General features: G+C 36.0%; 1 protein-coding gene across 9 annotated transcripts in view; it reads left to right on the top strand.

Annotated features, from left to right (window-relative positions):
- Positions 1-27,680, top strand: part of TUSC3 (tumor suppressor candidate 3) — a 289,103-nt gene that overhangs the window by 156,900 nt on the left and 104,523 nt on the right. For 7 of the 9 annotated variants that reach the window (XM_045455141.1, XM_045455169.1, XM_045455145.1 and 4 more), the window contains one exon: positions 23,423-23,512. The exons of the other annotated variants lie outside the window; for them this stretch is intronic. In XM_045455141.1, the coding sequence (XP_045311097.1) occupies positions 23,423-23,512 (90 nt within the window). The remainder of the gene's footprint in view (positions 1-23,422; positions 23,513-27,680) is intronic. 9 annotated transcript variants of the gene reach the window in all.

Raw genomic sequence — 27,680 nt, 5'->3', positions numbered from 1 at the left:
AGACACTATGCTTTCTCCATTGAGTTTTCTTTACTCCTTTGTTAAATACTGATTGCCAATGTTTGTCTGAGTTTATTTCTGGGCTTGCAATTCTATTGCAGTGGTCTGTATGTGTTTATGACAGTACCATTCAGTTTTATTATTTTTTTAATTTAAATCTTAGTTAACATACAGTGCAATATTGGTTTCAGGAATAGAATACAGTGATTCACCACTTATATACAACACCCAGTGCTCATCACAAGTACCCTCCTTAATACCCCTCACCCATCTAGCCTATCTCCCACCCAACTTCTCCCTCCATCAACTCTGTTTGTTCTCTGTCTTTAAGAGTGTCTTGTGGTTTATTTCCCTCTCTTCTCTTCCACTCACTTTCCCATATGTTCATCTGCTTTGTTTCTTAAATTCTACATATGAGTGAAATCATATGGTATTTGTCTTTCTCTGATTTATTTCACTTAGCATAGTACATTCTGCCTCCATCCATGTCATTGCAAATGGCAATATTTCCATTCTTTTTGATGGCTCAGTATTATTCCTGTGTGTGTGTGTGTGTGTGTGTGTGTGTGTGTGTGTGTGTATGTGTACACTATATATATACTATTTGGTATATACCAAGTATGTGTGTGTGTGTGTGTGTGTATGTGTATGTATGTATGTGTATATATACATGTATGTATGTATGTATGTATGTATGTATGTATATACACATGTATGTATGTGTGTGTATATATGTGTGTATACATATATATATATATATATATATATATATATATATATATATATACATATATATATATATACACACATCTCCAAACTATACAGAGAGCCCAAATGTCCATTGACTGATGGATATAGTATACATACTACCATCAGTATACCATGGATATATATACACATTACCATCAGTATACCATGTATATACTGTGTGTGTTTGTGTGTGTGTATGTATGTGTATATATATGTATGTATATATACATACACACACACCTACAGGCCTGCCATCAATCAGTGGACATTTGGGCTCTCTCTGTAGTTTGGCTGTTGTTGATTATGCTGCTGTAAACATTGAGGTGCATGTACACGATTCTGTATTTTTGTATCCTTTGGGTAAATAATAGTGCATTTGCTGGATCGTAGGGTAGTTCCATTTTTAGTTTTTTGAGGAGCCTCCATACTGTTCTCCAGAGTGTCTGCACCAGTTCCTACCAACAGTGCAAGAGAGTTCCCCATTCTCCACATGTTCTCTTGGTTTCCATTTGTGTGAAATATCTTTTTCCATCCCTTCTCTTTGAAATTATTTGTCTCCTTGATGCTGAAGTGAGTGTCTAGGGGGCAGCATTTAGTTGAGTCTTCTTTTTTTATACCTTTACCCACTCTATACCTTTTGAACTACATTTAAAGTAATTATTGATAGGTAAGGACTTATTAATGGCATCCTAATGGTTTTCTGGCTAGTTTTGTAGTTCCTTCCTGTATAAATTAATGTTTTTATACAGTCGTTGCTTTGATTCCCTTTTCTTTGTATGTTTTGTAGAATTTTGTTTTGTGGTTACCATGAGGCTCACATAAAACATCTTAAAAATATAATAGTCTATTTTACATTGATAATTTAACTTCAATTGTATACTAAAACTACCTTTTACTTTTCCCCCCACACATATCTTCATTTTTGAGGTCACAGTTTACCTCGTTTTATATTGTTTGTCATAGGTTTTCATAAGTTATTTATTAAATATTTAATTTATTAACATTTAAGTTATTAACATGCTACCCTAATATAGTATTAGAAAATTATGAATTTGAGTATATATTTACCTATGCCAGTGCTTGTTTCATCTTGTGTGTTGCTAATAAGTCTGTTAATTTTGGCATTTCTTATAAGGCAGGTCTAGTGGTGATGAACTCCACTCCTTGTTTGGAATTTTTTTATCACTGATTCATTTCTGGAGGACAACCTTACTAAGTAAGATATTCTTGGTTGATAGTTTTTTCCTTTTAGTATTTTTAATATATCATTCTACTCTCTTGTCTTACAAGGTTTCTGATAGCTTAAGGGTGGGTTCACTTGCATGTGATATTTTTTTGTTTCTCTTTAAAAAATTCACCATATTTAATTTTAGACAGCTTTATATAATGTAATTTGGAGAAGATCATTTAGGGTTGAAATTTTATGAAAACCTATGAGCTTCAAGAACTTGTATTTTCAAACATCTCCCCACATTTGAGGCATTCTCACCCATTATTTCTTTAATCTTTCTGCCCCTTTTTCCCTCTCTTCTCATTTTGAGACTCTAGTAAGACAGGTTTTTTTCAGTCTTTGTCATTTTTTTTTGTCATTGTTCTCTCCTGTCTAGACAATTTCAAGTGATCTGTCTTCTACTTTGTGAATTATTTCTGATTGATCCAGTCTACTATTGATATTCTCTATTGCATTTTTCATTTTACATATCCTATTCTGTTTAGTTCTTTCTTATGATTCCTATCTCTGGTAAACTTCTCACTTTGTTCATGTATTGCTTTTCTTACTTTGTTGAATTATCTTTAATGTGTTACTTTGTAGTTCACTGAGTTTTCTTAAAACACATAGTTTGAATTCTTTATTGTGGAAATCATAGATCTTCATTTCTTTGTTGGTCAGTTACTGGAAAAATTACAGTTTTCCTTCGGTGGTATCATGTTTCCTTGATTTTTCGTGTCCTTGAAGTTGAGGTCTTCATACTTGAATATTCATCTCTTCTAATCTTTACTGACTGGCTTTGGGGAAGAAATTCCTCCTTTCAGTTATGTTAGGGAATTCTGAGGCTTTCTCCTATCTTTCTTGTGAACACGCCTGCTCTATACTTCTTGGTCCCTCTGAGGTGGGGGGATTCGGGTTTGTATATCTTCCTCTTGATCCTGCAAAACTAGAATGCTCTAGTTTGTGTCCTTTCTCCTCATGCCGCAGAGTTGGGCTGGCTCTCTGCGTTTGTCCAATTGTTATCTGAAAGGCTTACTTTCACTGCCAGCAGAGTGTGCTCAGGGGGACAGCCACAGGACAGGGGGTGTGCAGGGGCTGCACGTGGAGCATGAAGGGTGCCTCTGGGCCTGCTGGGGGGAATCCACAGGTGAAGTGTCTTCAGCAACTCACTGGCGGGCTTCCTGATGGATTCCACGAAGTGGTTATTAGGATCTGCGTCCTTTTGATGTGTTCCGTTCCGAGGCCTGGTTGCTGTTCTCCCATCGGTCCACTGCCCCCAACTTGTGCAGTATATGACTCAGTATTCTGGATGGTATAAGATTTGTGTCTCTTCTCAGTGTCCTACATAGCTGGGGAAGCTGGGTGCTCACTAACACACTCTCGCTTTCCCCCCTGGGAGAAATCACAGAGAAGTTCTCTCAGGACACTGAGCTGTGCCCCCTGGGCGGAGTGAGCTACGAAATTGAAACCGTTTGTCTTACCCTCTTCAGTGCATCCAGTATTTCATTTTTAGTGTTTTTCCAGTAGTGCTGGCATTTGCCAGTTGGACTCAGCTTCCACAAAGGCCCTCTTGTTCATAGGCAGTTGTCAAAATCCATGTTTTTTTGGAGAGAGAAGGGTAGAATGCTCTTATTCTGCCATGATGAGGATATCACTTACACATAATCAAAAGTTCTTAAAAAGCCAGTACTGTCAATTTTATTATACAAAAAACAAGTTTCTTGGAAAATATCAACTGAAATTATGTCAGGAAGAAATATAAATTCATAGTATACCAGTAAGCATTACATAAGGTGAAGTATTTGCAAATCATCCTTGAAAAATGAAAAAGTCCAGTAGCTTCTAAGTCATTTTTTGGCAAGGATACGTGAAGTATTTATGCCAGTTAGTCAACTTTTTCAGAAGAGAGTAAAAGGGAAAACTACCCACCTTCTTTAATGAGGTTCTTGTTTGTATTCTTCATATGAAAGTGTTTCTTTGGAGCATGATTGCAGGTCAGAAAATTTCCACTTACCTCTTGGAAACGAAGCACATGACAGAGAACTAAAAACCTATGTCAAGTTAAATTCCAAGTGACTGGAAGACAGAAAAATCTGATACATTCCAATCTGTCTGCAAATTTTTTCAACAGCTACTGAAACCACAACCACTATGAGATGCTCTTTTTCATAAGGGTCCTTTGTTATTGAGAAGAGCAGAACGTGCTAAGGGGCATAGTGTTAGTGGCAGATGTCAAAAATTGGCAAGAACTATTTTCCCCCAGAAAATGAGGACCCTGTCCTGAGAAGGAATAGTTGTGATTGGGACCTTACTTCGCTACAGAAGGCTTGCATGGGGCAGGGGGTAAAAGACAGCTGAGTCAGTGAGTGCTGAGGAACAAAAGGTGGCAGAATTCAAAGTACAGGCAAAGAGCCACCCAGTAAAATGAGCGGCTTACCTTGAGATACTGATTGTATTTCTTGGTGGCAGTGACTCATGAAGAAATCAAGGGGAGTAGAGATTTAATGGAAGAAGTCCACCTGAGAGATAAAGGAGGTATGGCTACACAGAGGTGTCATATTTTAAAGAAATGGCCAGTTTTCATAACAACAAAAAATTGAACCACTGAGCTATGTAGTCTCTTGCTTATGGCCACTTCACTAGTTCAGGAAAAATGGGTGCTGTTCAAATATGAGCAAAATCAGAGCAATATCAACAAAGAATTTAACACATTGTCTGTACATATCTAGTGCAAGAAAATAATTTGCAAATGAGAGCAACTGTTCCTACAGAAAAGTTTTTCCTAGGGAAAAGCTACCGGAAAAATTTTCCCGGAAAGTTTAGCAAAATTATAAAAATCACTCTTGTAGGGATAATGAAATACTTGCAGGAAAGACCATAAGGCTAAGTATGAGAATTTAGAGATGGCCAGCAAATAGGAAAGGTGGCATGGCATATGTCAAATCTTGCTTAGGAACATGGAAGTGAGATTTTTTTTTCTCTTTAATTTTTTTCCAAATTCAGCTGTATATAAAATAGCAAAAGTCAGGTTGTAGGAATGGGTGGTTAAGCCATAGGGGAAGTAGAAATTAATGGAAAACCATCACAGCAAGGGTGTAAAGTAGAAACGCCATAGACACTAACGCCATAGACATTACTTAATATTCATCCTTTATGATTTTAGAAAGTTAAACTGTAGGGGCACCTGGGTGGCTCAGTCGGTTAAACGTCCGGCTTCAGCTCAGGTCATGATCTGACAGTCTGTGAGTTCGAGCCCCACTTTGGGCTCTGTGCTGACAGCTCAGAGCCTGGAGCCTGCTTCGGATTCTGTGTCTCCCTCTCTCTCTGCCCCTCCCCTGCTCATGCTTTGTCTCTCTCTGTCTCAAAAATAAATAAAAACATTAAAAAAAAAAGTTAAACTATAAATACAAGTGAACTTTCTTAACTAGGTAAAGGATATCTTAAAATCTCTAGCAAATATCTTATGTAGTGATACTTTAAAATAAAGCCTATAATTACCTACTATTCATCATTTTATTAGTGGTCTTAGTCAAAGCTTAAGAACAGAAAAAAGAAATGCAGGGAGTAAATAAATCTAAATGACTTGTCATATTTACTTATGACTTTCCACATGGAAAATTCATCACCATTTATGGGGAACCAATAATAAAATTATTACTAGAGTTGGAAGAGTTAATGTCCAATAATCATTAGGAATTTTATACAGGAAGCAATTTGATATATAATTGAAAATAAAATCTTTAACAATAGGAAGAAGAAATGTGTGGTACTTAAATCTAACAAAAGATGTATAAAATGTATAAATAGAATATCAAAATTGAAACTGTATACATGTATATATTTATAGCTAATTGTTGGTTTCTGCCTTTTGTCTTCATGTAGTATTCCCTCATCCTTCTATTTTTATTTCCAACAAATTAGTGGTCTTTATGACTGAGTTGGATGCGATAGGACAGATTAAGAAGACCAGGCACATCGCCTTATAGCAAACGTCTTCTGCAATAATATCTAGAGTCTAGAAATTCAAACAGAACCCCTGTAACCTTCTAGAACATACTTAAAAATACCTCTATAATAAATGGAGAGAATATAAATGTGGGTTTTTTAAAGTTTAATATTTGGTCACTTTTGATAATTGAATCATAATGGATGAATTATATACTCTAATATAATTGGATACTAGAGATGATCTCAATCACCTTATTAAGTTTAAAAGCGTTGTGGGTTTTTTGCTCAGGCTAGTTTTCAAGTTACTTCATTCAGTAAAGCTACCCAGGTTTTTTGATGAAAGTATAGTATGTACTTTTTTCACTGTTATGGTAAAGTTAAAACTTCTTTAGTATTTAGTGTCATACCAAATCTTGTCACTGTTTCAGTCTGTCAAAACACTGACGGTCTCTCTGAATTATAGTCAGTTGACAATAGCATGCCTTCACTTTTCTCTCCAGAATTACTGTTAGAAGCTAGTAATAATCATCATAACTATTGATTGAATTTTTCCTTCTTTGGGATATGTTTTATGTACTTATTCCTTACAATAACGATGAAAAGGAATTTACATTCTCCTCCTTGTACAAACAGGGAAACTAAGATTCAATAAACTCATTTTGCTAGCTCACATAGCTAGAAAATGATTAACTAGGACCTGATCCCACTTGTCTGACTTCAAGTTCTGTATTCTTACCGCGTTGCGGGGCGTCTCATAATGTGGGCACATAACTCATGTTGGTTGTTTAAACCAGTGGATGTAGTGAGCCATTATGACTGCAGATAAATGCCTGAGAATATTTATATGGTGCATAAATGTTAAATACTCGAACAGTCAGTTTTCTTGCATCCCCTGCTACATCATGCAGATTTTGCATTTCTGCTTTGAATCCTTGGAAGCTAATTACCTTGGCATAGCAGAAAATAGTCTAACATTCACAAACACATACTTGAGAAGGAATTCTTGGCAAGCATGCATGCTCACCAATGGAAGCCTTGTAGAAGTCAGTAACAGGCTGCAGAGAACAGACATGTTTTCAAACAGTGTGTTTTAAAACTACTCTGATGATACAATGTTGAATTCAAAAAGCTCCTCTTGAAACTCCCCTTTTTCATTACTATAGAAATATACAAACTTGTGATCTTTTCTTTAGCTACTGATGGCTTCTGGGAACTAATTTGAATCTTCTTTACCATTTTCTGCCTGATAGCCAGCACTTCCACTGCCAAACTTGACTCTTTTTTTTTTAAAAAAGGGCTATTTTGAAGGATTTGTTCATTTGTTCATTTCCAATCTTATCCAATTCTTAAGATACCCTTGCAAAGTTAAGAGTCTACCCAAAATGGCTAATCATGTATTCAGATTCTCAAACATTTGTCTATGCAAAATAACCACTATCCTGCTTTCCTTTGGGGAAGAGAATATGTATTTTGGTAATCTTTGGCAAAATATTGTCATCTGATGTATAGAAACTCTGATGAAACTCTGGATTACACAGGAAAGGAAAGCTCCTAAAATAAAAATAATGAATTAGATTAGAGCAGACCCCTTGTGTAATACCAAAGGTGCAGAATGTGAATAGAGAGAAAAAAGTTTGTTAAAGAAGCTCTCTGTCCATATAGCCACTTCTTAGTACAGAACAAGTCTGTGTATAGTGAGCACTTATGTATTGAACCTCTGCAGAAGTACCTCCCAAGGGATTACTTAGTGTTACATATCTTTAGCTTGATGGACAATGTTCTATGTTCTATGGCTTGTGCTGTTTTTGTTGTTGTTGTTGTTGTCTTTTTCATTATTATATTTGCCTTATTGTATATGACTCACAGGTAGGCTAAGAATGAAGTTTTTGCAGGGGAAAAGAAGCTGTTCATGGTGTTTTAGAGGGTATGAGAGACAAAATTTGCAATTTCCTTATATATAGAGCGAGATGCAAATATTTAAAAAGTAAATATTAGAGCTTCCTGATTCCGAATTGAAAAAAGTAGGGAAAGGAGTATTCATAAGTTCTTCCTGATCTTGAAAGAAAGTGCTGTGAACTCCTGTTTGTACGTGATGACGATTGTTTATAGAGCAGAGTAAGTTCTGGTTCTGGTTTTACTCCGTTTTCCCTTCCTCCACCCCGCAAAGGAAAAGCAATGATAGACAATAAGCGTATACATTACCTGTTTTATGATAAGTTTAAAGTGGAATGGTTGAGTAAAATATCGAACTACACTGGTACATAACTTTAAGGAGTATAATATAGATCTATAGTTTATGGTTTTCAGAAATAAATGTTGACTTGGAATATCAAAATGAGTTAAAATGTTATGTTTTATAGCTCATAGCACAGCCTAAAGCTTGGCAACCTAAAGCTCTTTATAGATGGCTGTCATTTCAAAGCAGAAATAGAAGTGTGATGAGTAGTTATATTGATTGCATATACAAAGAAAAATATCCTAAGAATTTGCAATTAAAAACATGAAAGATAAACATCATTTAAAAAAATCTAATAACCAGACTTTATTATCACAGTAAATCTTGGTAGGACAGAAGCTGTTTTGTGCCTTTTAACACTGATGCTCTGTATTATAAGATGATTCACATACCTTAATGTGTCTTCTGTCTCAAAGAAATTATATCAGTTTAATTATGTAAGTTTTGTGAAAAACTTAAGCTTGAAATTAATATAAATTATTACACAGTTTTCACGTTCTTGAAGAGTTGTTTGGTGTCTGCACATTGTATTGTATCAGTAGAAACGTATTTCTTATGTGCATTCAAAACTGCAAAGCAGCTCTGACCTCAGAATGAGCGCCTTTACAAATTTATTTGAATAAAATTATATAACTTCTAATATTATGCAGATACTGTCTCTGCAGTTTATTACTTTGTTCTCCTTACAAGTGAGAAGCAAATAAGTGCTGCTAATATTTTTTTTTTCCAGTGAAGCATCTGTTGTTTGAAGATGATTCTAAACATAAATAGTTTGAGTCATTTGAAGATGGGTATGTCTGTTTGCAAATAGATAGTTTCTATATATGGTCCCATGTATACTTTTGTATTGGAGTTTTGGTAACAATATAATGAAAAGAATTAATATATTTTTAGTGTATATTTTTCCTAATTTTCTATAATGAAGACCGACAATGCCTTCCATAACTCAAAAGAGTATGTTAAAACTACTCAGACATGGATGGACCTCCTTTTTCTTTCTTTCTTTTTCTTATTTTCTTCCTCCTCTTCCTCCTCCTTTTTTTTTTTTTTTTTTTTTTGATGTTGTGTGGTTGCCTGAGTCTTTTGCTTATTATAAAGTCATAATTAAATAAGCTTCACTATGAAGATCCAATACTTGGAATGACTGCCTAGTTTCTGTATTCCATTCCATGCTAATGGTATTCCACTCAGTAGTGGCTATAAGTAATATTTATTGAGACAGTGATCCTCAATGTAGGATTCCTTTCCATGAAATAAAATATTTAGTCTTAAGAAAAATTACACAGATGCTCTTTTCACAGAAATTTATGGCATTTCTAGGCCATGGCTAGGACCACTGCATTTTCTTTTCTTTCTTTTTTTTGGGAAACTTAACTAATTTACATTTCATTCAGTTTTAGAATAAATATTTATGTTTCAGTATATTCACCTCTTCTCTGTTAATTCATGTTTAGCCATTTATTGACCATTCAACAAGAGTTTGAAAGCCTACTATGTATTAAGAACTGTGAAGAACTAAGTGGATATAAAATGATAGGACAAGGGGCACCTGGGTGGCACAGTCAGTTGAGCATCCAACTTCTGCTCAGGTTGTGATCTCATAGCTTGTGAGTTTGAGCCCCACATCGGGCTCTTTGCTGTCAACGCAGAGCCCAGTTCAGATCAGGTGTCCCCCTCTCTCTCTGCCCCTTCCCTGCTCATAGTCGTCCCCCACCCCTGCAAAATAAATAAATAAATAAAAGGACAAGATAAAAAAGATTAGGATATAGTTCTTGCCCCTAGAGACCTTACTTGTCTAATGATGGAGGAGAATCAACAGGATATAAATGCTCTGACTAAAATGTGTCCAAAACCTTGGTTTTCTAAGATGGTACTATTTTTTTTTTTTTTTTTTTTTTGGCTCTCCAGGAAAACGTGGCATCCAAAATGCTTTCCAAATGGATTACCAAGTTTTTTTTGATTATTGAACTGCAGCAAATATCTGAGTAGCTTTTTTTACTGTTTCAGAACATTACCCTTTTTTAAAATTTTTATTTGAGAGAGAGAGAGAGAGAGAGAGTGCACACAGATGCTAGTGGGGGAAGGGCAAATATAGAGGGAGAGAGAGAATCCCAAGCAGGTCCACACTGTCAATGCAGAGCCTGACACAGGGGTCGAACCCATGAACTGTGAGATCATGACCTGAGCTGAAATCAAGAGTGGCTACTTAACTGGCTGAGCCACCCAGGCGCCCCTCAGAGCATTACTCTTTAGTCTCACGTTTGGCTTGAAGTCAGCCAATGCACCCCCCCCCCAAAAAAAAAAAAAAGCTTCTGATATTATATGAAAGTTTGGACACCTGAATGTACTGTTGATTATACTTTATTTTACTGTATTATACTTGCATTCAGTTTTTTCCTTCCATTTCAGTGTCTGATCACTCCACTTTGTTACTGTGTTTCATGGCTATTTTGATGTTAAAGAATTACAGAAGACGAAAACTTTTGATACTAACAGATAGTCTGGCTTGTTACATGAAGCGCCAACCAAAATATGGGTCTGTAGGCTATTCATCTATTGCTGAATATGAAATTAGATGGCTTTCAATTTAGTAAGTTGGTCAAATCTGCCTTCTCAGGTAACTGTTTATATTTCCATGAGGTATTAAGTATTCTTACGTATTACAAAAGGATCCTCTCTGACAGTTGTGAGTATTGTGGGTGAGTGTGTGTGAGTATTATAAACCAAAGGAAAACAAACCTTTTGTATTGGAGTTTTGGTAACAATATAATGAAAAGAATTAATATATTTTTAGTGTATATTGTTCCTAATTTTCTATAATGAAGACTGACAATGCGGAGAGATGCAGGAGAGAAGCATCAAAGGAAAAGACTTCAAAAGGGAAGGGCTGGAGAAGGTGCAAGGCCTTAGGACATGTTTACACAGCTGAACGAGGCTGAGGCTTGTAACGAACATCTAGAGCCATTAACATTTGTCCGGGGCTGGGTCCTCCTTCGCACCTGACCCTTCCTAGTGTTATAGAAACCATTAACCATTAGACTGATTAACACACTTGCTTAGCTGACTTTATGCACGTAGTCTTTAGCCATTATCCTAATAAAAAGAAGCTGCATTCTGGAGTCAGGGCCTCATTCTGACTTGAGCATGAGGATCTTCACTTAACTTTTTTTGCGGACTCATCTTTTGCGAGTCTGGCCATACTTCCAGCAACACCACAGGATATTTATATGCCAAGTAAATCAAAATTTGACTTTTGCTTTTGGGTGACAAAAGTAGCTTAATGCAGGCCAGTGCTTCTATTTAAAATAATTTATAAAGCTAACTAAAATAAACGAATCATCTCTTTGATTCATGGAGAGCTACTTAGGTAATGAGAACTAAAGGGTCTCAGACTGTGATAGGGAAGGAACCTTGGACCAGTCATTCTGCCAGGGCAGCCCTGGCACCAAGCACCCTATGGACTTCACCTGGCACATGCCCATTCCAGCTCAGGCTGTCCCTCCAGGGGGGCTTCAGTGCAGATGGCAGCCCAAGAGTCTCCGTCTGCACCTGTTTCTGCTGGCCAGTCAAAGCCATCAGGCAGGTGCAGTCTACAAAGTTCCTACAGGAGACCCTCCTTCAAAATTCAGAGAGATAGCTGTGCATAATTCATAAAAATAGATACAAAGTCAAGCAAAGTGAGAGGAGTATGTTTCAAACAAAAGAACAAGGTAAAACCTCAGAAAAAGAACTAAAACAAAATGGAGATGTACAATCCATCTGATAAAGAGTTTAAAGTCATACTCGTAAAGATGCGCATCAAAGAAGAGGGAGTGAACTTAGAACTTCAACAAAGAGAAATATAAAAAAGAACTGGTCAGAACTGAAGAAAACAGTAGCTGAAGTGAAAAATACACTAGAGGGAATAAAAAGCAGATTAGAGGCCAGAAGGGGGAGTGGCAGGATATATTTAAAGTGCTGAAAGGGAAAAACTTACTCTACCCAGCATGGTTGTCATTCAGAATTGAAAGAGATAAAGCACTTCCTAGGGTCATGGTCTCAGGGTTTGTGAGTTCAAGCCCCGCGTCGGGCTCTGTGCTGACAGCTCAGAGCCTGGAGCCTGATTCGGATTCTGTGTCTCCCTCTCTCTGCCCCTCCCCTTCTCATGCTCTCTCTCTCTCAAAAATAAATATTAAAAAAAAAAATTAAAAAAAGAGCTTCCTAGATAAGCAAAGGCTAAAGGAGCTCATCACCACTAAACAAGCCATGTGAAAAATGTTGAAGGGTTTCTTTAAGTGGAAAAGAAAAGGCCATAGCCAGAAATAAGAGCATATTATGAAAGAAAAATGTCACTTCTACAGGCAAATATACAGTCAAGACAATAAATGAACCACTTAAAAAGTTAGTTGAAGGTTAAAAGACAAAAATAGTAAAATCTATTACAACTACAACAACTAGTTAAGGGACACACAAAATAAAAATGTCAAGATGACAAAAACAAAACATGGAGAAGAGGGGAGTAAAGAAATTATCAGCTTAAAATACACTGGTGTGTATATATGTATATATAATCTCAATGTATATGAAACTCATGGTAACCAAAAACCTACAACAGATACACTAAAATAAAAAGAACCAACGCATAACACTGAAGGAAACTATCAGTTGATAAAGGAAGTGACCAAGAGAAGAAACAGAGAAGAACTACAGAAACAACCACAACACTATTAACAAAATGGCAGTAAGAACACACCTATCAATAATTACTTTAAATGTAAATAGACTACTATAATCAAAAGACATAGGATAACAGAATGGATAAAAACAAACAAACAAGCAAACAAAAAACCAAGACCCATTTATATGCTGCCTACAGGAGACTCACTTCAGATCTAAAGACACAGAATGAAAATGAAGGATTAGAAAAAGATATGCCAATACTCATATCAGACAAAATATACTTTAAAACAAAGACTGTAAAAAAGACTGTAAAAAAAGACAAAGAAGGGCATTACATAATGATAAGGGGTTCACTTCAAGAAGAGGATATAACAACTGTAAATATATATTCAACATAGAGTCACTGAAATGTATAATGCAAATATTATCAGACATAATAGAAATTGACAGTAATATGATACTAAGGGACTTTAATGCCCCACCTATATCAATGGATAGGTCATCTCGATAGAAAATCAATAAGGAAACTTTGGCCTTGATTGACAGACCAGAAGGGCTTAATAGACACGTACAGAATATTTCATCTAAAAACTACAGAATACATTTTGTTTTCAAGTACACACAGAACAGTCTGCAGATCACATTAGGCCACAAAAGAAGTATAAAATTCAAAAATGAAATCATCAGGTATTATTTTTGACCACAATGGGATATCTAGAAGTTAGTTACAAGAAGAAAACTGAAAAAAACACAACACATGGACACTAAATGATGAAGAAATCAAAGAGGAAATAAAATCACACTATGAGACAAATGGAAACAAAGCTTTTCAAAACCTACTGGAAGCACCAAAAGCCACTGTAAGAGGGAAATTCATGCCACCACAGGCCTATTTAAGAAATAAGAAAAATCTGAAACATTTTTAACTTTAAACCTAAAAGAACCGAAAAAGACGAGCAAACAAAGCACAATGTTAGTGGAAGGAAGGAAATGATCAGAGTGGATTAAATGAAATAAAGATTTAAAGACTACAAAAAAGATCAATGACACTAAAAAGTAAATAAAACTAGGGGCAACTGTGTGGTTCATGATCTCATGGTTTCATGAGTTTGAACCCCATGTTTGACTCCACTGACAGTGTGGAACCTGCTTGGGGTTGTCTCCATCTCTCTCTCCTGCCCCTCCCCGGCTTGCTCTCCTTCTCTCAAAATAAATAAAACATAAAAATAAAATAAAAAAAAAAACTGAAAGTGTCTTTGAGAAGATCAACAAAATTGATAAACATTTATTTAGACTCAAAGAAAAAGAGATTGACCAAATAAATCAGAAATAAAAAAGAGAAGTTGTAACTGACACCACAGAAGTACAAATGATCATAAGAGATTACTACACACAATCATATGCTAATAAACTGAACAATTTATAAGAAATGGATAAATTCCTAGGAATTCCATCAGTCTTTGAAGACTGAATCTTGAAGAAATAGAAAATCTGAATAGATGGATTACAAGTAATGAAATTGAAGTAGTAATTTTAAAACTCTCAAAAAACAAAACTCGAGGACCAGATGGCTTCACAGGTGAATTCTACCCAAATATTTAAAGAAGAGTTAGGACCTGTGCTTCTCAAATTATTCCAAAAAATTGAAGAGCAAGGAAAGCCTCCAAATTCATTCTGTGAGGGCAGCATTACCATGATACCGAAACCAGACAAAGACACTACAAAAAAAAGGAAACTATAGGTCGTCTCTCATGAATATAGATGCAAAAATCCTCAATGAAAATTAGCAAACCAAGTTCAACAATACATTTAAAAGTGTTATACATCACAGTTGGAAGTGTGAGTTATGCAGGGAAGCAAGGATGGTCAACATATGCAAAACAGTTAATGTGATATTTATAACACATTCGCAAGAGAAAGGGTGAAGCCCATGTGGTCATCTCAGTAGATGCAGAAAAAGCACTTTAAAGGGCAACATTTCTTTCATGATAAAAACTCAGCAAAGTTGGTTTAAAGGGAACATATTTCAACATAATAATGTCTATATATGACAAACCCACAGCTAACATCATACTTAGTAGTAAAAACATGAAAGATTTTTCCTCGAAGATGACAAAGAAGACAGAGATGCCACTCTTGCCACTTTCATTCAATGAAGTATTGGAAATGCTAGCCACAGCAGTTAGCCAAGATAAATAAAAGTAAAGAAGAAATAAAACTATCATTTGAGTTGATACAATACTGTATGCAGAAAATCTTAAAGCATCCACCAAAAAACTATTAGAACTAATGAATGAATTCAATAAAGTCCTAGGATAAAGTTAGTGTACAGAAATTGTCATATTTCCATACACTAATAATGAGCTACAGAAATAGAAATTAAGAAAAAAATCCCATTTATAATTGCATTAGAGAGAATAAAATACCTAGGATAAAAATTAACCAACATGGTAATTCTGAGGACTATTTAAGACGTTGATGAAGGAACTGTGGAAGACACAAATAAATGTAAAGATATTCTGTGCTTATTGAATAGAAGAATTAATTTTTCTAAGATGCCCATACTTACCCAAAGCAGTCTACACAGTGCAATTCCTATGAAAATACCAATGGCATTTTTCACAAAACTAGAACAAAGCATCCTAAAATTTCTATTGAATCACAAAAGACCATGAATAACCAAGATATTGGCATAAAAACAGGTGCATAAACCAGTGGAATAGAACACAGAGCCCAGTAAATAATCCACACATAAATGGTCAATTAATCTATGTATGAAGGAGGCAAGAATGTACAGTGGGGAAAAGACAGTCTCTTCAGCAAGTGGTCTGGGAAAACTGGGCAGCTACACACAAAAGAATGAAACTGGAAGACGTTCTTACACCATACACAAAAATAAACTCAAAATGGATTGAAAACTTCAATGTAAGATCTGAAACCATAAAACTCATAGAAGAAATCATAGGCAGTAAGGTGTTGGACATCAGTCTGAGCAATTTTTTTGGATCTGTCTTTTCAAGCAAGGGAAGCAAAATAAACAATTAAAATTAAATTAAAATAAACAAATGGGATTTCAGCCTTTTTTCTGCACAGCAAAGGAAACTAGTAGCAAAATAAGGCAACTTACTGAATGGGAGAAGTTCTTTGCTAATCATTTACCTGATAAGGGCTTAATATCCTAAATATATGATGATCTCACACAAGTTAGTATCAAGAAAACAATCCAATTAAAAAATGGGTGGAGGACTTGAATAGACATTTTTACAAACAAGATACATTGTGAACTACAATAAATTAAAAGATACAGATTGTCAACAGCACATTCATCAATGTTCAACATCACTAATCGAAGAAATGCAAATCAGAACCATAATGAGCTATCAGCTCACACCTGTCAGATTGGCTATTATCAAAAAGACAAAAAGTAACAAGTGTCGATGAGGACACGAAGAAAAGGAAACCCTCATATAGTGCTGGTGGGAATGCAAATTGGTATGGTCTCTATGGAAAACAGTATGGATGTTCCTCCAAGACTTAAATATAGAAATACCAGATGATTCAGCAATCACACTTCTGAGTATTTATCCAGTGAGAAAGAAAACACTAACTTGCAAAGATCTATATACACTTGTATGTGCATTGTGGCATTATTTACTATAGCCAAGATATTTAAGCAGCCTAAACAGATGAATGGATGAGGAAGATGTGTGTGTGTGTGTATATACTGGAATGTATAATATGTGTATATATATATAATATTTATATATAATATGCATGTATACATTATATGTGTATGTAAACATATATGTAATGGAATGTATATATAAATAGTGGAGTATTACTCAGCATATGCATCCGTTTGTTATCACAACGTTCTTTAAAATAGCAAAGATATGGAAGTAACCTAAATGCCCATTAATAGATACGTGGATAAAAAAGAAGTGGTGTATATATTCAAGGGAATATTACTTAGTCATAAAAAGAATGAAATCTCACCATTTATGACAAAATGGATGGGCCTAGAGGCTATTATGCTGAATAAGAGAGAAAAGTACCATATGATTTTGCTTATGTGTGGAATCTAAAAACCAAAACAAATGAACAGGCAAAACAGATACAGACTGGCAGATACAGGAAACAAACCGGTTCCTAGAGGGAGATGCCGGGTGACATGCATACTAAGGGGGATTAAGAGGTCAAAACATCCAGTTATTGAGTTAGTCATGAGGATGTAGTGGACAGCATGGGGAATACAGTAAGCAAAATTGTAATGACTTTGTATCTTGACCGATGGTAACTAGATATTGTTAGGATCACTTCGTAATGTATACAAGTATTGTATTACTCTGGTGTACACTTGAAATTAATAGGAATTGTATGTCAATTATACCTAAAAATGAGGCCTAGTAGAATTCATTTGGCTTCTGCAGCCGCTTTTATACTGGAGCCAATTGCTGATTTGGGCAAGAATTGAAAATCCAGTCCAGGTCCCAGCAAAGGGGTACTGTAGAGAAACGGAAAAATAAGCACATCTTTTGGTACAAATTTCATTATTCTCAAGCACACTCCGGTTGTTTGCTGATGGAGAGTGGCTGAAAGCCCTAAGCATCAAGTCTCAAAAGCAGAGTTTTCAGTCTTGGGTTTAAAACGGATGTGGGAGCCACCTGTCTTTGAAAATCCTGTCTGAGTTCAGTCAAGAGAGATGGCGCTTTATCAGGGCCATTACCCGTGACTCAGTCATTACATTCCCTGATTGGATTAAGGCGATTACACTTTACTAATAAATTTGACAGTATTAAAACAGAAATTAGACCATTTCATCCATTCATCAGCTGATGGGCACTTGGGCTGTTTCCATTAATTGACTATTGTAGATAATGCTACTATAAACATTTGGGTGCATATATCCCTTTGAATTAGTATTTTTGCATTCTTTGGGTGAATACCTAGTAGTGCAATTGCTGGATTGTAGGATAGTTCTCTTTTAAATTGGAGGAACCTCTATACTGCCATTCTGTTTTCCAGAGTGGCTGCACCGGTTTACATTCCCAGCAACAAGTGCACAATGTTCCCCTTTCTCCACATTTTCGCTGATACCTATTGTTTCTGATGATGTTGATTTTAGCCGTTCTGACAGGTGTGAGTTGATACTCGTTGTAGTTTTGATTTGTATTCCCCTGATGATCAGTGATGCTGGACATCTTTTCTTATGTCTGTTGGCCATCTGTATGACTTCTTGAGAAAAATGTCTATTCAGGTCCTCTGCCCATGTTTTAATTATTCATTTGGGGGGTGTTGCATTTGATAAGTTCTTTATATATTTTGGATACCAACCCTTTATCACATGTGTCATTTGCAAATATCTTCTCCAGTTCCATAGTTGCCTTTAGGTTTGTTGATTATTTCCTTTGCTGTGCAAAAGCTTTGTATTTTGATGAAGTCCCAATAGTTTATTTTTGCTTTTGTTTCCCTTACCTCAGAAGTATCTAGCCAGAAGTTACTGCGGCCACTGTCAAAGAGGTTGCTGCCTATGTTCGCCACTTGAATTTTGATGGTTTCCTGTCTCACATTTAGGTCTTTAATCCATTTTGAATTTATTTTTGTGTATGTTGTAAGAAAGTGGTCCACTTTGAATCTTTGGTATGTTGCTGTCCAGCTTTTCCAACATCATTTGTTGAATATTTTTTCCTGCTTTGTTAAAGATTAATTGATCATACAGTTGTGGGTTCATTTCTGGGTTTTCTATTTTGTTCTGTTGATCTGTGCACCAGTACCATACTGTTTTGATCACTACAGCTTCGCACTATAAATTGAAGTCTGGAATTGTGGTGCCCCCAGCTTTACTTTTCTTTTTCAAGTTGCTTTGGCTATCTGGGGTATTTTGTGATTCCATACACATTTAGGATTGTTTGTTTTAGCTCTGTGAAAAGTGCTGGTGGTATTTTGATAGGGATTGCGTTAAATGTGTAGATTGCTGTGGATAATAGAGATAATATAGACACTTTAACGATATTTGCTCTTCCAATCCAATCCATGAGCATGAAATGTCTATTTCTTTGTTTCATCTTTGGTGTCTTTCAAGAGTGTTCATAGTTTTCAGAGGCTCCAGGTCTTTCACCTCTTTGATTAGATTTATTCCTAGTTATCTTCTATCTTATTTGGTGCAGTTGTAAATGTCTTTCTGCTGCTTCATTATTGGTGTATAGAAATGTGCCAGGTTTCTGTACGTTGATTTTGTATTCTGGAAATTTGTGTATCAGTTCTAGCGATTTTTTTTGGTTGAATCTTTTGGGTTTTCTATGTACAGTATCATGTCATCTGCAAATAATGAATGTTTGACCTCTTCTTTGCCAGTTTGGGTGCCTTTTATTTCTTTTTGTTGTCTAATTGTTGTAGGTAGGAATTCCAGTACTATGTTAAATAACAGTGGTGAGAGTGGACATCCCTGTTGTGTTCCTGACCTTAGGGGAAAAGCTCTCAGTTTCTCCCCATTGAAAATTAATATTAGCTGCAGGTTTTTCACATATGGACTCTATTATGTTGAGGTATGTTCTTGCTAAACCTACTTTGTTGAGAGTTTTTATTATGAATCTATTTGTACTTTGTCAAATGCTTTTTGTGTATCTAAATGATCATATGGTTCTTATTTCTTTTGTTAATGTAGTGTATCATGTTGATTGATTTGAGAATAAATGAGCTTTTAAGTATTGCTGGATTCTCTTGGCTATCATTTATTAAAAATTGATGTGTTTGTGTTCATCAGTTACTGGTCTGTAGTTCCCTTTTTTACTGTAGTCTTCATCTGCTTTTGGTATCAGGGTAATGTTAGGCTCATAGAATGACTTTGAAAGGTATCCTTTCTTTTCTATTTTTTTGGAATAGTTTGAGAAGAATGGATATTAATTCTTCTTTAAATGTATGGTGGAATTCACCTGAGAAGCCATCTGGTCCCGGTGTTTAGTTTGTTGGGAATTTATTGATTACTGATTCAGTTTCTTTGCAAGTTACTGATCTGTTCCAATTTTCTCTTTATTCCTGTTTGTTTTGGTCATTTATGTTTCTAGGAACTTATCCATTTCTTCCATGTTGTCCAATTTGTTGGCACATAGTTTTTCATAATACTCTCTTATGTGGTGTTGCTTGTTATTTCTCCTCTCTCATTTATGATTTTATTTATTTGGTTCCTTTCTCTCTTTGGTAAGTCTGGCTGGAGGTTTACCAGTTTTATTTTATTTTTTTTCAAAGAACCAACTCCTAGTTTCATTGATCTGTTCTATTGTTTTTTTGTTTTGTTTTGTTTAGTTTCTAGATAATTATTTCTGCTCTGATCTTTATTATTTCCTTCCTTTTGCTGGCTTTAGGCTTGTTTTATTATATTTTTTTCCTAACTCCTGTAGGTATAAGGTTAGGTTCTTTGAGATTTTTCTTGCTTCTTAAGGTAGGCCTGTATTACTATATATTTCCCTCTTAGGGCCACTTTGTTACATCTCAAAGGTTTTGGACTCTTGTGGGTCCCCCCCCACACACACACCTTTCATTTGTTTCCTTGTATTTTTTAAAAATTTCTTCTCTGATTTCCTAGTTGACCATTCATTGTTTAGTAGCCTGTTTTTTAACTTCTATATATTTGTGGTCTTTCCAGATATTTTCTTTTGGTTAACTTCTGATTTCATAGCGTTGTGGTCAGAAAAGTAGCATGGTATGATTTCAGGTTTTTGTATTTATGGAAGCCTGATTTGTGACCTAATCTGTGACCTACTCTGGTGAATGTCCCATTTGCACTTGAAAAGAATGTGTATTCTGCTGTTTTAGGATGGAATGTTATGAATATATCTGTTATGTCCATCTAGTCCAGTGTGTCATTCAAAGCCATTGGTTCCTTGTGTATTTTCTGTTTAGATGATGTATTAATTTAAATGGGGTGTTAAACTCCCCTACTTTTATTGCCTTACTATCGATTACTTCCTTTTATGTTTGTTACTGTTTTATATATTTGGGTGCTCCCATGCTGAACACATAACTATTTACAATTATTATAGCTTCTTGTTGGATTGTCCCCTTTATTGTGTATAGTGCCCTTTGTCTCTTGGTACAGTCTTTGTTTTAAAGTATAGTTTATCTGATAAAAGTATTGCTACTCTAGCTTTATTTTGACCTCCATTTGTGTGATAAATGTTTCTCCATACCCTCACTTTCAGTCTGTAGGTGTCTTTAGGTCTAAAATGAGTCTCTTGTAGGTAACATATAGATGGATCTATATGTGTATCTATAGTGTTTTTTTAACCCATCGTGACACCTTATATTTTTTTATTGGAGTGTTTAGTCCATTTACATTCAAAGTAATGATAAGTGTTTATTGCCATCTTAATACTTGTTTTGTTGTTTCTGAAGATTTCTGTGACCCTCTCTTGTTTCTGTCACTTTTGGTCTTTCCTTTCCACTCTGAGTCCCCTTTAATATTACTTGCAGGGCTGATTTAGTGATCATGGACTCCTTTAGTTTTTGTCTGTGAAACTATCTCTCCTAAACTGAATGACAGCCTTGCTGAATAGAGTATACTTGGCCGTAGATTTTTCCCACTCAGCACTTTGAGTATATATACCATGCCACTTCCTTCTGGCATGCCAAATTTCTGTTGAGAAATCTTCAGCAGTCTTACCTTGTAAGTTAAGGACTTCTTTTGTCTTGTTTGTTTTAAGACTTTTTCTTTACCAGTATATTTTGCAAATTTAATTACAATATGTCTTGGTATTGGCCTCCATTTATTGAGTTTGATTGGAGTTCTCTGTGCCTCCTGAATCTGGATGTCTGTTTCATTCTCCAGATTAGGGAAGTTTTCTGCTATTATTTCTTGAAATAAATTTTCTGGCCCCCTTTCTCTCTCTTCTTCTGGGACTCCTATAATATGAATGTTATTACATTTGATGGAGTCACTGAGTTCCCTAAGTCTGTTCTCATGTTCCATAATTCTTCTTCTCTCTCTCTTTTGTTCACCCTTATTTTCCATCATTTTATCTTCTAGTTCACTAATTTGTTCCTCTACTTCTTCCAGCCTGCTGTTCATTGCATCAAACCTGTTTCCAATGTTGGTCATCACATTTTTCATCTCTCAGGGATTCTTTTTTTTAACTCTTTTATCTCTATGGTAAGGGTCTCCCTGATGCCTTTTATTCTTTTCTTAAGCCCAGTGAGTTGCTTTAAATTCTCCATCAGGCACATTGCTTATATCTGTTTTGCTCAGCTCTCTGGCTGTCGCCTTATCTTGTCCTTTCCTTTGGAATACATTCCTCTGTCTTGGCACTTTGGTCTAAGTCTCTGCCTTCATCTGTGTATTAGAAAAGCCCGTTAATGTTTTCTGCTGTTCAGCATAATGGTCTTATGAAGAGGAGATCATGTAGCACTTTAAGGAGTGTCTCTGGTGTGTGGTGTGTGCACTCTGCTGTTGTATTGTGGCTGTTCTAGCCTTCAGGCTGGTCGTCTGCAGGGGCTCTCCTCGCCTGCTGTGGGCAGTGGTTGGTCCTTGGCCTAGATGCGGCAAGTTTTAACTCTGGTGAAATGAGGCCGGATGCCACCCTACCAGAACTGAAGCCCTGCAGAACTCTGTTTGGGGGACGTGGCATGAGCAGGGATTTGTGCTGGTCTGAGGGAGGGGGCCCGCTCCGTTGGAACTGAGGCAAGCTTGACCGAGAAAGGCATTCCCACCAGACGCAGGGGTGTGGGGCTTGGTGTAAGCAAGGTAAGCAGTCAGTATCAGAGTTGCGCTGCTTCCAGCAGGTGGTGTGTGTTTATGCTGAGTGGTGATGGAGGAAAATGGCTCCAGCCAGGTTGTTTGCCTGCCTTCTCTCCAGGAACAGGAGAGCTCTATCTCAGCCAAGTCCTCTGACCTTTACAGCTCTAGGCTTTAGGTCTCACGGTTGCAAGAACTCAGGAAATTCAGTCCCTCTTGTTTTCTAAGCTAATGACTTTGGAAAACCATTCTCCTTGTTTTTTCCCCCTTTTCACGCTTGCTTACCCTCCCTCCCTCCCTTTCTTCCTCCTTCCCCTCCTCTCTCTCTCTCTCACTCTTTCCTTCAGTATGACCTCTTCTCTCCCTTTAGTTGTGGAGTTCTGTCAGTCTTCAGGTCAATTTTTAGGGTATTCAGGATGCTCTGATAGTTAATCTAGTCATGTTCATGGGACAAGAAGAGCCTAGAGTCATCCTCCTCCACTGCCTTCTTCTCTGAGTTGAGGTCTGTATATTTAAATGGATTAAAAACATTCTTCATCTTCACTATTTTATAATATATATAATTGCCTTCAACTATGAATCTAGGTGGTTAATAACCTTTGCTTTGAACTGTCTTTGGTTAGGACATATCAGATTGCCACTATGCCAGATGCTTTATATATGTTATTGAATTTAATTATTAACATTTTTAGCATGATTTTTATGCCTATTTTACAGATAAATATGAGAAACCAGAAAATAAATAACTTACCCAAAGTCCCACAGTTAGTAAGAGAAAATCATGCCAATGGGTGAACTGATACATGATTTTTTAAATTTAGTTTCATGACCATTATAGTTTTAAAATTCAGTATTCTGATATTCTTTAACTCACATATACACTGTTTTTCAGTGTATAGTCTTTGCTATGACTTCTGGCCAGATGTGGAATCATATCCGTGGACCTCCATATGCTCATAAGAACCCACACAATGGACAAGTGGTAAGTGTGTGTTCTAAGCATCCACATTTTGCACTTTAATCTTGTTTATACAGGAATCAGAAATTATGTTTACTATTTAGTGAGAAAGGATTTTATTTGTAAATTATAAGTTTGTTCTTTCTCTTCTAATACTACCTCTGCTATATACATATACATATATACAATATATTGTTTTTGGGATGAGGACTGCTTTGCTGTTAAAGAAAATTAATGTACTGGGCCACTTGGGTGGTTCAGTTAGTTAAGCATCCGACTCAGTTTCAGCTCAGGTCATGACCTAACGGTTTTGTGAGTTCAAGCCCCACATCAGGCTCTGTGCTGATGGTGCAAAGCCTGCTTGGGATTCTCTCTGCCCCTCTCCTACTCATGCTGTGGCTCTCTCTCTCAAAGTGAATAAATAAACTTAAAAAAGAAAAAAAAATTAATGTTCCTACCATATCGAATAGACATTCATAACCTACTTTTTCAACTTTACGTATTGCTCCTGTCATAATATGTAATGCCAGCAGAGGAAATAGGAACAGTTTGTAGTCACTGTCCTATCAGTGGTAAATTTAATTTAGTTCAGAAGAGAGTAATTAAAACATCATTATGAACTCTGGTAGTCCTTGTATTAGAATGCTAACAGTTGTTTGCTACAAAATTAAAAGTGACATTAATGAAATCAGTAGCAAAGTTAACATTAGTAACTACTACTGAATTTACTTATTTTGTTGCTTTCCTTTTTTAGGGTATTGTTTTCAGGAGGATTATTTTGTTTTTTGTTTTTTGTTTTTTTTTGGTGAATGGGATATATTGTAATAGATCAACTATCTTTGGGGCTTAGTATTTATTAGGTTGGTGATGATTAACTGTTTAAAAATGTAATTTTTTCTGTAACTTTTTCATTTGGAAAACATACAGATTCTGAGAAAATAATGTCATGACAACCCTCATATACCCATGGCCAAACAATTACTAGCTCATAACCAATGCTTGTTTCATCTAGTCCCCCCCTCCATTCTCTTTACCTGCTGTTGGATTCTTTTGAAAGAAGTGCTCAATGTCAGTTCATTTCATACAGAAATACTATAGTAAGCATCCCTAAAAGATACGGCCTTTGAAAATCATAACCATGTTACTGCAATCACCTAGGATAATAAATTCTTAGTTTCTAAAATTGTGGTTCTGAATAAAATTTTCATATGGCAATATAGTTATAAATTCTCTATAAGTATAGATTATAACATAACCTTATGAGATCTATTCTTAACTGCTCACAATACTTGAAATATGTTTAATATTAAAGCCAACAAGTTATTTATTTCTTCTTCCTACATTGTCACTTTCTTTAAATTTCTTTGTGTAACTCTATAATACAAGGATATAATACACTTTATTCAATTGCCTGTTCCTTGACTGCTCAGTCAGGTTTTAAGGACTAGTTGCTAATTGCCAGATTAGATACTACATAATAATCAATTTGGCCTCATATTTTTGTGAACGTACTTAGATTTCTCCTAAAGATGGCAATGATACGGAGTCAGAGTTAAGTTTCTTTGGATGCTCAGCTGCCATCGTCATTTAGACATGGGTTTTGCTACGTGTATGTTTTTGAAATCTGTCACTACTTAGAAGAATTGAATGTTTTTAATATTCAAATTGAATTATTTTAAAGAAAAATAATTGGAAATATTTTTCAAGCAAGTCTTTCTGACCATCCTGTTGGAAAGTGTAGTCCTTTCCTCTCTTTCTCCCCAGTGCCCACACTATCTCCCTTTTCTGTTTTATTTTTTCTTCATAGCACTTTATCATCTTCTAACATACTGTGTTATCTACTTATTTTGTATTATTTTTGTGCGTGTCTGACTTTTGTCATGATACCAGTAAGATATAAGCACCTGACAGCATGACTTTCTATCAGTTTTTGTCACTGATATTTTCGTATTACATAAAGAATGTCCTGACACAAAATTTGCTCACTGTTATGTTCATGATACCTAAACCTGTAAATTTAGGAAATCTTCTAAGTTTATCATTACTGTCTTTTAACATTCTTTTAAAAGAATATTCCAGGTTGAAAGCATTAAGCATTGCTTTTTATATTGTTCGAATTGTTCAAGTATATGGAAAATTAATCAACATTCCTATGAAATATGGTAACTTCTCTACTCTTCAGAGGTTTTAGCTAGGATCCCTATAATAAAATACAGAATTATAAGAGAAAATCACATTTATTAACATGTATACTGCCTGCATACATAGGAGGTACTTGGAAAAATTTGTAAACACACAGAGATAACTTAATGTACATGCTCAAATACCATCGTTAGTTAAAGAGAGACAGAAATGTGTGGAGGGGAGGCCACTTTTGTGCAGGTGACCAGGAAAAGTAAGATGTATTACGCAGATTTAAGTCACAGGTGCCTTCCTTCCATTCATAAGGGTCTAAAGTTGTCTCCAGAAATTTACCTTTGTCCTTCCTGGTAAGGGGGGAGGAGGGACACCTTTGTAGATGTATATGCTGCTTTTAGCCAGATTGGGGAGGGCAGAATGCTTTTGTTGTATCTGCTTGTTGGTTGCCTTCAGCTCAAAATAATCCTTATGATGGGGGAGTATGGGGCAAGCTGAGGGCAAAATATGGGCTGACACACTGCCTCATCCCCAGGTGGAATATGTGTGATATTCCTAGGACACCCCTGGCTACCCAAGAACAAAGGAACGGGGTTTAAGTGCTTGGCCATGATAATGCGAGAGACTAAGGCAAATGAAAAACTAAATTCCCTTACTACCTGTAGCCCATTGAGAAGTCCTTGAAACTGGCAGAGTGACTTCCCTCTAGGAGCTAGCTACCTCGATGATGACACTTTGCGAGTGGCAAAAGAGAACCTTAGTTTAACATTGTCCCAACCTGGAGGATCCTGTAAGTCTACTTCATTTTTCTCACTGCCCCAAGATATATGCTGGCAATCAGACTCCAGGCTTATGCTCCGCCTCCATATACATCTGAAGGGTCTCATGACTGAGGTTTTATTAAACAGTGATAAATGGTGTTTCCCTAGCAACAGCTAGCCCCTCAAGGTCCTGGAAACTTGGCGTCCAAAATTTCTTAGAGAATAACTCTATCCCTGACCTCCTCCCAACCAACCTGAGGGTGTATAATTAGTTACCCATCACAACCCTAAGGGTTGTGTACAGCCAGGAAGAGTACAGCTCTTCCTGCCCATGAGTCCTGCCCCCATGCTTTAATAAAATTACCTTTTTGCACCAAAGACATCTTCCAGAATTCTTTCTTGGCCGTCGGCTCTGCACCACCTCACCATGCTCCCAAAACTTCATCATTGACACCAGTGGCATATTTTGAAGTGTCATATTCTGCTACCCTTCATTCTTACTGTAATCTCTATTAATATTTCAACTACTGCTTTTCTAATACATGTAGTTTACTGTAGTTTATATATAGTTAATACAAAACACGTAGTTCATTATTCCATGTAGTTTACTGGAGTAAGCTTCTAAAATGTTTGTGCTAATAGCGGTGATGACGGTGGATATGACCTGTTGCTTACTCGGTGCATGTGAGGCACTACACTTCATAGCTGAATATTTTGGGCTACCAGATGAATATTCCTGAAACATAACTTGCTATAGGTATAATATTAATATGTGTATGGAACTGAGATACCAGTATCTCAAGAGCCTCTCCATTTCCTGACCGTTATAATTCTGCTTTTTTACTTTGATAACTCTGCTTTGCAAAAAAACTCAGTATTAGCATATTTGCATTGTTGCTTGTTTCCTAAATATATGCTTCATTTTGCTGTTTCCTTTCCTGGAGCTTTCTCTGTATCTATCAAATCTTACCTGATTTGTCATCCTGCTGAGATGTGTTAGTTCTTAATTACATTGGAAGTGCTCCCTACTTTCTTTATATATTTATTAACATGTAGTTAGTCCACTTATGTATCTATGCATTTTTAGTATAATAATTTTTTAATGATTCATATATCCTATTTTTTACTTTATTGTTTTATGTTTCAAGTTTTTATTGAAATTCCAGATAATTAACATACAGTGTAATACTAGTTTCAGTACTACAGTGATTCATCACTTACATATAATACCCAGTGTCCATCATAACAAGTACCCTCCTTAATGCCCGTCACCCATCTAGCCCATCCCCCCACCT

This window comes from Leopardus geoffroyi, chromosome B1 (genome assembly GCF_018350155.1).
Source record: "Leopardus geoffroyi isolate Oge1 chromosome B1, O.geoffroyi_Oge1_pat1.0, whole genome shotgun sequence".
Lineage (NCBI taxonomy): Eukaryota > Metazoa > Chordata > Mammalia > Carnivora > Felidae > Leopardus > Leopardus geoffroyi.
The sequence above is the reverse complement of the archived record's forward strand: the minus strand, read 5'-3'. Positions and strand labels throughout refer to the sequence as shown.